The sequence below is a fragment of the Magallana gigas genome, chromosome 8 (genome assembly GCF_963853765.1).
Source record: "Magallana gigas chromosome 8, xbMagGiga1.1, whole genome shotgun sequence".
Classification (NCBI taxonomy): Eukaryota; Metazoa; Mollusca; class Bivalvia; order Ostreida; family Ostreidae; genus Magallana; species Magallana gigas.
In genome coordinates, this window is record NC_088860.1 from 38,754,143 (window position 1) to 38,765,050 (window position 10,908).

General features: G+C 32.1%; 1 protein-coding gene across 2 annotated transcripts; it reads right to left on the minus strand.

Moving 5' to 3' along the window:
* Positions 1-2,758: 2,758 nt before the first annotated feature.
* LOC105344187 (carboxypeptidase N subunit 2) lies at positions 2,759-8,970 on the minus strand. Of its 2 annotated transcripts, none has more exons than XM_066069805.1 (2): positions 8,868-8,970; positions 2,759-5,496 (listed from the first exon to the last, which is right to left on the minus strand). In XM_066069805.1, the coding sequence occupies exon 2, from the start codon at positions 5,224-5,226 to the stop codon at positions 3,148-3,150; it is 2,079 nt and encodes a 692-aa protein (XP_065925877.1). In that variant the 5' UTR covers positions 5,227-5,496; positions 8,868-8,970; the 3' UTR covers positions 2,759-3,147. The 2 variants fall into 2 exon arrangements, with proteins under 2 accessions (XP_065925877.1, XP_019929171.3); XM_020073612.3 differs by having other exon boundaries at positions 8,719-8,904.
* Positions 8,971-10,908: the final 1,938 nt, after the last annotated feature.

Sequence of the window (10,908 nt, forward strand, 5' to 3'; positions counted from 1 at the left end):
GTGCCTGCTTGTATTTTATTTGGGCGTAAGGCCTGAAAATTGTTTACTTGTATGTGAAAACAACTCCAAAAAAATTATAGAGGATCTAAACGACGACGTCAACATCAATAATGTTGATTTTACATTATAAAATCTTGTATGTGAAACTGTAAACAAACCTGACGGACGACCATGCGCAATTCTCCTCAAAATTCTCACTAATTTTAATTTGACTACCTGTAATTTTGTTATCTTATATGCCGAATAACACTCCCTGCAAAATATGCATCAAATAAATATTTTTACGTTCTATTCGAAATGCAATTAATTTGCTTCTTTAGTATAATCTGAAATTTATTTCTTCAGAATTACTATTTTATTGTAGTTACAATGCAATACTTTATTATCATATTATCACACGTATATTAAAAATTGCTACATGAATCTATATATCTTTGCTTATCTTTGTTTGGTAAATCTACCAGGTTTTTTGTTAATAATACGAAAGCATTTGCACGATTTTGGTAAAAAATTCTGTTTTCCGATTTTAAAGGGGCATGGTCACTTTTTTTCTCAAAAAATATTTTTCCGATTTTAATATCTACATTGCTTGAGAAAGGCATTTCTAATAGGCAACCGATATTTGAGTGTCATTCGTTGAGTTATAAGCGAGTTTGGAATTCTTCGCTATGTTAACAGAGCGTTTGTTTACATTTTGAACGTTAGTTTTAAACCTAGAACGAATGTGTTAAACGTTAGAAACTGTTTCTCTATGCTTAAAATAAATAAAAAGATAGACAAATAAGTTGGAAAAGATTTTTTTACTGGTATATTGAACTTATGTAAACAAAAACAGGACACGAGCCGCCTTGTTTACATGACAAAGACTTGTGAGCCCTGTATCATGCTTATAACTCTACGAATGATTCTCAAATTTTATTTGACCATTAGAAATGCATTACTAAAGCATTTTAAATAATAAAAACATAAAAATAGAATTCAACCAAAATCGTGATCATGCCCCTTTATTGTTTACAATGCCTCAGTAAGGCATTTTTAATAGACAACCAAAATATGAGTGCCATTCGTTGAGTTATAAGCGAGTTACAGAACTTACATTCATTGCTATGTAAACAAAAATTTTGTTTGCATTCTGAATTTTAAGTAAAAATTTCAGTTTCAAGCCTGAAACGAATGTGTAAAATGTTAGGGACTGTTTATTTATGCTTAAAATCTGTAAGAAGATAGACAAATCAGCTTGAAAAAGATTTTTCACTGGTGTATTGAACCTATGTAAAAAAAAACAGGGCATACGCCTTGTTTACATGACAAAAACTTTTGAGCCATGTATCCTGCATATAATTCTACGACTGACTCTCAAATTGCATCTGGTTATTAAAAATGCATTAAAAAACAATTACGATTACGACAAAGAGAATTCTCACTCCTCCTAGGCACCTGATCCACCTCTATCGATTTGGAAGTCCGTGTTGCTCTGCTTTGAATTTGTATTTCGTTTTATGGATTTTCGAGATGGTTCACGGTTTCTTATTGTCATTTTTTAAATCTAGCTTGTCAGGTTCATACACGAAGCTACAGTTAAAATATTCTATGAGGATTTTACATCGCGAACCACATGCTAGTTCTTGGATCATAATGATGAAAAATTGTGTGAGGTATTCTGGATAGTAATAAAATGCAGCATGTATGGCCTACTTGCGAGTCGGACACACGTCTTGTAATTGCGGTTGCTGGTTCGATCCCCTAATGTCTTTAACTTTTTTGTTTCTTTTCATCAGGAGTACAATGATAAAAAACGAAAGTTGAGATCATATTTGCAGCTTTTTTAATCTGCTTAAAAGTTAAAGCAATAAAAACAAATCTTAAACAAACATTTTTTCATTAATATTCCACATTTTTTTGACACACACCTTGATCAATTATGTTGTCTGAATTTAATCTCAACTCGAAATATCAAATGATTAGATACATAAGGTTTCTGATTTCAAGACCAGTCAAAGAACACCAATACTAGTACCTTTTCAAATGAGTACTTCAGTAAAACTAGGTACATGTATATTATGGTTTTTGAAAAATGTACTTCTCGTTAAATCCAAACACTAAATTAATTCAACAGAAGGGGAAAAGTGCTGTTTTACCCCTTTCCTTGAATATAAATCTCTGTTCTCGTCAAATTCTTAGGTTAATAAAAAGACGTGTCAACTATAAAGAAGTCTTTTGATCGATGCTTTACCTTATATAAGGAATAAGGAATCATTCTTTGAGTATTATGAGGTGATAATTTCGGTCGGGGCGTGATCAAATCCAATAAAGCCCGAAGGGCTTTATGATAGATTTGATCACGCTACGAACGAAATTATCACCTCATAATATTCACAGAATGATTCCTTATTACTTATATTTATATAATTTTAGGCCATCGTATGATTAAATATATAAATATGAATAAGCAAACCCCGCTGGCGCCTCAATTTGGCGTCATTTGTATTATGGGTTTTATAGTACAAAATCGATACATAGTGTTATTACAGACAAAGACACTGGGAATGTAAATATAATTTATTGATATAAAGTACACCTCCCTGACAAGCATGTGAATTATTTTTAAATTGTCAAATTATGAAAAAAAACCTGGGACAGAGAATAGATGTTTTATTGATAACAAATATCTTTTATTGATTGTAGCAAAATAGCTTTGGACTACGAAAAGTAAATTATTTGTTTGAACTAATTCATTAAAATTTCACCGTAGTTGGACACAAATGAAAAATTCAAATAATTCAATAAAAGAATTTTTATTACATAGAAACGAAAAAAAACATGCATTATATACTTTACAATATAAATAACATAAAATCATGGATATAAAAATCACATATTAATAACAAAAAAAAGACGTATAGAAATGCTCAAGTTCAATTACATTTTGCCCTGAGTATAGAAATATATGTGACTTGCACATATATAAACTTATTCTTCTACATATGCATGCAGCTGGTCATTAGATACAGAACTAGGATCATTGGCTTCCTGAAAATTCAAATAAATAAACATCATCAGTATATCGAACAACAATCAGTGTCATACCCGTGTGTATTTTTTTTTCGAAAATAATACATATAAAAATATGATTTTGTGCAATACTTATCATGTCGCCAATTTAAGAATGTCGAACCCTCTGATAACCTCGGGGCTCACTTTCAAATGTTTGTTCCCACTTAATAAAAGTTGTCTTGTTCTTGATAGATAGGAAGTGCGTGTGACGTTTGTAATGTTATTGTTTTGAAACCAAAGATCCAGAATTCCATCTGGTAGCTGTTCCGGAAAGTCTGTAAGTCCGCGATTCCGACAGTCTACGATCGTTATTCCACTGACAGACCTTTCATAGCAGGAACAGGTAGCTGGGCATTTTGGAATGTCTATTTTACAATAAGTATCCGACTCGGGCACCTGGAAAACTGGCTTGTATCGGAATTCAGCCGGAGATGAACATTTCCAGTCATTGAAGAAATACTCGTTTCCCCTCAGAAGGCCATCAGCAAGCATTCTTTTAACAAATCTAGTGAAATGGTTGATTCGACAGTCACAATGAATGGGATTGTCGGTCAAAATGAATTGGAAATATTTTAGCAAAATCAGTAGCTTAAGCTTTTTCATCCGAGCATTTAACCGTGTTGAAAGACTAGTTCCGAAATATTTTAGATGGAGGTTGTTAATTTTGCTTCCTGTTAAATCGATCCTTTTCAGCCTCCTTGGAGACGATTTGAGCAGGTCGGTCTCTGTTGTGGTCGAGCTTTGTGCGTTACCTTCAGCAAGCAAAGAGAAATTCAAATCCAGAAGCATCTGTGTGAAATTTTGAAAATCAATGCTGGTATATCTTAAACTCACTTCTTGCAGCGTTTTGAAATACAGAACAGCATCCGGAAATTTGCTCAGTGGGTTACCGTCCAAAATCAAGGACTTGAAAGAAACCGAGAAAGCTGGAAACATAGAATAACTGAGAGTTACTATATTGTTATACTCCAGTCTAAGTTCTTGAAGGTGGTGAAGTCTTGAGAAGGCGTGGGGTCCAATCATTGCTATGCTGTTGTTAGAGAGGTCAAGGTAAACGAGTTCCGTATTATAATAAAACATGTCATCAGAAACCACAGACAAGAGATTTGCGTGTAAATTCATGTGTCGGAGGGCGGTTAAACCACGGAACCCATCAGTGGGAATGTTTGAAAGGTAATTCACACTCAGGTCAAGATGCTGGAGACCTGGCAAACCAGAAAACGTGAATGAACTGAAGGAGGACAGACCATTCCCAGATAATTTCAACATGTCCAAGTATCCCTCAAATCTGAATCCTACAAGCGTTTCTATATCGTTTGAATTTAAATTAAGAACCCGTTTTCGCATGTTTGGCTGTATGATGACATTGTATCTTGTAGCAGAATCGTACAAACCAGTTTCAGATAGCGACTTGTTGTTTTCAAAGTACATTCGTTTATTATTCCATGGGAAATTAGGCGAAGTCTTCAAAAAGGAATCGGATATTTGTAGATCTTGTAGGTTTGGAAACTTATACTTAAGATGAGAAAGATGTTGATTTAAGTCAAAACGTCTAAATTGCAACTCTTTAACATTTGGAAATGTTTCATTACATTGAAACATTTCAGAAAAATTGACTGCATTATGTTTTTCAGGCAAAATAATCCCTATGGCGTTGGCGGACTTGAGATATCTGCAGTTAGAATTTAGCAATTTTGAACCATCACAATAAGAATACTTTTGAAGTGGATATGTATTGATGAAAGACACGTGGTTAAAACTGGCGCGGTTACTAAGTGTGTTCAAGCTATCTGTTGTCAGAAGACAGTTTTCTACTTGAACATGAAAAACCGCGTTTGGTATAGTTGGTCTGGCGTCTGGATTAAAATGAATAGTGTAGTTTGCAGCACATCGCATGATCAAGACAGCAACTGCCCTGTTTCCGTTAAAATGGTAACTATCTAACACATCAGCTGTGTTCAGATAGCACTCATCTGATGATGGAGGCATCAAAGAAATTCCTACAATGTTTGTCTTCAGTGGCTGATTGTTCACTTCCATAACACTGAATGATGTAGACTTAACTTGTCTGTAAAGACACTTCGGTATTCCGCATTGAGTAACAATGTTTGCTGTCGAAAGTTTCATAGCAATAAAGCAGAAGCACCAAATAACGTTGAAATTTCGAAGCATTTTGGATAATGTTTTATCAACCAGTGCTTATTCTAATTTTTGTTCCCTGTTGATAAACAAGAGATGCTCTAGTCAGTCACAAATATTCCACGTTTGTATGATTTACATTCAATTTAAACAAGCATGTGTTGCTAAGTCTTTCGCCTTGTGTCGGCTGTCCAAACTTTGTAACAAATTCTGATTAAGAATGTTTTATCCGTTGGCACGCGTCCATTTTGGCCTATCAGAGATCGCAGATCTAGTCGAGTGGTAAAATCTTTCCGTAGCTTCCTGTAAGAATAATTATGTACATATTTAGTAAATACAGGCCGTTGAAACTCACTTGAAATCTGTCTGTCTTATTGGTCTGATTGGCGACTCTAATTGAATTCATGAATGATATATCATACGATAGAACCGCTAATATCAGCTTTTTGTGTGTCGATAACATAGGACTGGGTCATCAATCAGCGAACAGTGTATGCAATGATATATAGTCAGCGGGGATAAGAAATATCTCTTTCAAGTTTGATAACTCCAAAAAAAAATTGACAATGAGAGTTGTATTTTTATGGGTAATAAAGACTAAAATTTTGTTTATATTCTCATTGTTGTATGAATTTTGTGTAAATCCATTACAAAGATAAAAAAAACTGAAATAAACAATTCTTTGTATCCTTAAATCAAATTAAATTTATGACAAACTTTCAGTTTCACAAAAAAATTATGTAAAATTTGTCAAACATGTTAAATTGCAACTTAAATCTAGTTTTCCGACAAAAGTTGTGCAAAAACTACAATAAAAAATATAAGATATTGATCAGTGGACATTTTAAAAACAAAATATTTTGAAGAAGTACAGAGTAAAGTTTACTCGCTCAAAGAATAATCGTAGTTTGTTTATTTGAACATCTGTAGAAACATCAGTGTTCTTGGGGGACCAATATTCATGGCTTTCTTGCACACGAATTTACATCCAAATTATTGCTCATATTATTGTGAGCTTTGAAGTACAGAAAAAACCATGCCGTTGAAAGGGCTTATAACATGTATCATACGCTAACACATCATCGATATCATTTTGTTTAACATATGCAATGCAATGACATCTTTACCATATTATTTCCCTTCTGTTTAGAAAGCATTATCAATACCTACATGATTATGAAGCAAAAACACCCCTTTGAAAAATCATTCTTATCATTTTGTTTAACATATTGAAAACATATCAACTTAACCATTTTATTTCTATTTTATTCGGAAAGCTAAACTAATGCATACATAATTCTGAACCTTGAATTGCGGTAAAAATATATAACTGAAACGACCTACTACTACTCGATAAATGAAACATTCCAATTTTTTTGTCGACACACGCAAAGCAATAACTACCAGATCATCTTATATCTCTTCTTTTCAGAAAGAAAGCATAACCAAAGCCTAGGTAATCATGAACATTGAAATACAGTAAAAAAACATACCGTTAAAATGACCTAGTCCTATCAAATGACGCAACAATGTTTCTATCCCGTTTTTTAAAGTCGCATAAGGTAAAATAAATTGCAACGTGTGACAGTTGGAGTTAATAATAAAATATGTCATCCCTAATGCACTTTGTTATAAAATAATACAAGGATATTTATTTGTATGCAAGGTTTCTTTTTCTATTTTTATAAAAGAGGAATTTCGTGCCCTATGCTCTTTACCTGTTGAAACCCAAGACCTACATGAATGTGTGTTTAAATGGTGCACTCTTTCTGAAAAAGGGTACACGCATTCAAAAAACGACTTCTTAATTCTAATTAAACATAACAAGATAAAAAAAAAAAAGCTTAAAAGGTGCATGATTAAAATTTAAATTAGAAAAATTAAACAAATCAAATTATGACAGGTTAACATACTGTTATGGCGCCTTTTGATAGAAAAACGAGACTTCATGGGTCTAAAAAGGGATATGATCATATAAGATCTTATACAAATGGCGACTTATTTTTCCCTGAAAAAGTCGGTTTTACCTGATTAAAATATTTTAGTTGGTCTTAGATATGGAGAAGATATGCATTATTAAAAGCATTCAAAAGCAAGTAGGTGTTGTACTATTGAACACAGAAAACAAGATCTAATTAACAATTGGTTCTTTAAATTGTTTGAAAACTATTGTTATAGGCGCTTTATGATAGCCTATTAAATAAACATGAGGCTCTGTCCGCGAATAATTTTGATCAGCTTTAAGAAAGTTGACAATTCAATGCATTTTTGCAGAATTTTGAAAAAGTACTTTTGTTTAATATAATTATAATTATGCTCCATTTTTTCAGTGCTTTTGCATAAATTTATATATACATGTACATGTTTGAATGTTAAAAAGGAAATGGTTTACACTTTAGGGGATCAAATACATATTAATTCTTTAACAATTAATGATTTTTTGTGTAATAGTTAAAAAAAAAACTTCATAGCATAAATATTAATCTGAAATATGATTGGCTATGAAAACGAGATATTAAGGAGGCTGAATAGTTACCAAAATAACCATCAGATCTACATTAAGGTCAATATCTAGTAAATGAAAGGTGCCTTCAGGTTTATAAGTTTTAAGATGTAAACTCTTCCAATGATGCTCCAAAACAATAGCTTTGTCTGATAGGGTGTACCGGGGCTAAAAGTTTTTGTAAACACAACGAAAAATCTTGTTTTAAACTGTCATTTTCAATGCAATATGAAAGAAATAAGGAACAAATCGCGGAGTGTTGTCCATTTTTGACTAATAAAATATATCTAAAATGCCTAGTCTCTCCAAATGATGTCAAATTAAATATAGGTATCAGGATTACTTTTCCCATAATTTAATATAGAATGTCAAGGAAGTGTTTACTTTTCTAACTAATTTCTTTAACGCCTTAAAGTACGGGAAAACGATTCTTCAAATTAATTATGACGTCATAATGTTTCTAGCACCAAAAATACTTTCAGGAATCATTAACTAGATCTTGGCGTTAAATATTAAGAAATGATGATTTAAGCCATACACCTTTGTAAAGAAAAATTCTATAGATATTAGCTTTGAAATTTGAGTAACTCTTTTTTTATATCTTTATATAGTGCTCTTCTTAAAGAGATCAATTAGGACTTAAAATGACCGCCACCATCGGACCCCTAAAGGTGTATTCAAATTTGCAATGTTTTAAATGTTGAGATTCTAGATGTATCTGGTTTTATTTGCCTGAATGACAAGTGTATACCATATGAAATTGTCTTAATAAACTCAATAATGCATAAACAAACCTCACCTGATTAAATGTTGCATAATGAAGAAATGCACAATATATGCAAATTGAGTTGCGTAGAAACTGCACCATATTTTGAATAATTCAATTAAAGTGCTCACCTGAGAAATCATGTAAATTTCTAACATGAAAGAAAAACTATGATAAGATATGCCCTTGATATATTTTTTTCCGACAGCTCTTATAATGCGCTGCATATATAAAACAATATTATTTTTGAACTTACCTAGCTCCGATGCAAGATTGTATCACTTGTAAGTTTTCTTGGGAAATATTGTCTATATTTATATAGGAACCGTATATCTGGTGCTAGAAAGATTATTGGATAATTAAATGCATTTAAAGTGTTCAATTCCGGCTGGGGAAAATAAGTACCTGATTCGTTGGCCTCGCCCCCAACAAATCCCTGCTTTTGGTTTTTGACTTTGTAATATGTACCTTTGTTTACTTACTTAGTAAGAATGACGTCACAGCAATAATACCACCTAATAAAATGCTTTTCTTTGCCCATAATAGATTTGCATAGAATTGTTGAGCAATTAATGTGATATATATTCTATCAATTAAGGCTAATGTGTAAATGAGACCTATTACAAGGTATATGTATGAATAAGTCAAAGGGACTTTAACAGTGTTCCTTAGATCAAACACGCATGTTAAACAAAAAGCAAGTCATAAATCTTCCATTCTACGTCACTGTCCTCTGTACATCTACCGTTTCAGATGTTATTGTTCTCCCATTATTTGTCGATTTGGATCGGCAGATATAATTGTCAAACCAGAAATTGTAATGACCATTTTGATTTTACTAAGTTTCTTTCTAGCTCCGTTTTTTCACGAATACATTTGCAAAAAAAAAATGTTTTATGACAAAGATATGAAAACAGAATGCTCTTCATGCAAAAATGTTTTCTGTATTTTATGATTTGCACGTTCTTTCCATTAACTTAATTGTTTTGTATAGAAGCACACTAGTTACACTTTAAAAACTAATTTCCTAGAAAGATTTGGTAGCAGGACATTATGCAAAGCGTGGGCTTGTGAAATGTGCACTGTGCTAATATCCCTCTTAAGAAAGATCTAGACAAGCAAGGAAAATGTCGTCTTAATCCGAACCCCTTACTTAGATTTTTATGATTAAGATTTTAACTTCAAAGTGTAAATTCGTGATATGTTGAATTTCCTATTCACATTTTTTAAAAGGATATAATGCGAAAGTAAAATTGCATTTTAGAAAGAAGCCAGTTACCAGCAGCATGCAAAGACCATGAAAAAATAATTTGGTACAGCCGCCTTGGAAATCAAAATCAAGTCAGTTTGTTGAAATTTTGAAAAATTATTCGAAACCTTATAGTTATTTTTTCTTTTAATTTGAAGTAAATAACACAATCCTGTTAAAAGTTAAATGATATTTATTCTTAATGAAAAAGAACTCTACAAATGGTAAATTTTATACAGATGTGCATCCAGCAATTTTTCTTTTCAATAATGCATGAACGATAACCTTTTAGAATAAATTTAATTTTTGACTTTTGTTGATAACATATTCGGATAAATGTAAATTTTTATGCATGTGTCCTCTTTTAATGCGTCTTATTCGAAACTATTTTTTTCAGGATTTTTTGAAAATTCATCAATCATTTTCTTAAGTCGGAAGCAACACGGATTTATGTCAACGGAACAACTCGAAACCTTGTCAAAAATTCGACATACTTCTGACCCCAACGTGAGCCCTACAGTCATCTTATTTGAATTGATGATTTTTCCATTCATGTTTTTTGTGGTTTGAGTGACTTTTCCTCACTTCCATCCAATCACATATCTAAGTGAAATCCTAGTCCTTCAAAATTGATCGCTAACACGTGTTCTATCTCAAACGGTATGTATTCACTTGGGTTACGACATCTCTATGTAAGGGCGTACATGCATTGGACAGTTGTAAAATGTATGACTGTATATCATTGAATATTCTAAAAGGATGGAGAATCATGTTTCATATGACATTTGCTTCGACAAAATGTATGACATTTTAAAAAATGTACTTTTATTTTATGCTCATTTTTGCTATCGATGATACAAGTATGTAACAATTTAAAAAGATGTGCAATAATGAGAGTTCTTGTTGGTTTGTTAATTATGATGAACAAGAAAATGATGTTGAAGGTGATAAAAATCTAGAAAATTTGCCATTTTATTTTAATAATTGAAGAATTTTCTTGATATGATAATGTAAGAAGTGGCTCCAAGTAAATTAGCAAGAACGTGAATTTCGGAATTTTTGTTTAAATTTTGCAGGTTATTCATCTTTTATATATGTACTCTCATAAAATCCCTTTCTTACTCGATAATGGGCATATACAACATTTTTTATAGTACGGGTACAGTGTCAACATTTAATTCTCATAGACCTTAAGTT

Excerpts from the sequence above, each read along its gene's own strand:
- LOC105344187 (XM_066069805.1), bottom strand. The coding sequence starts at position 5,226 with ATGCTTCGAAATTTCAACGTTATTTGGTGCTTCTGCTTTATTGCTATG.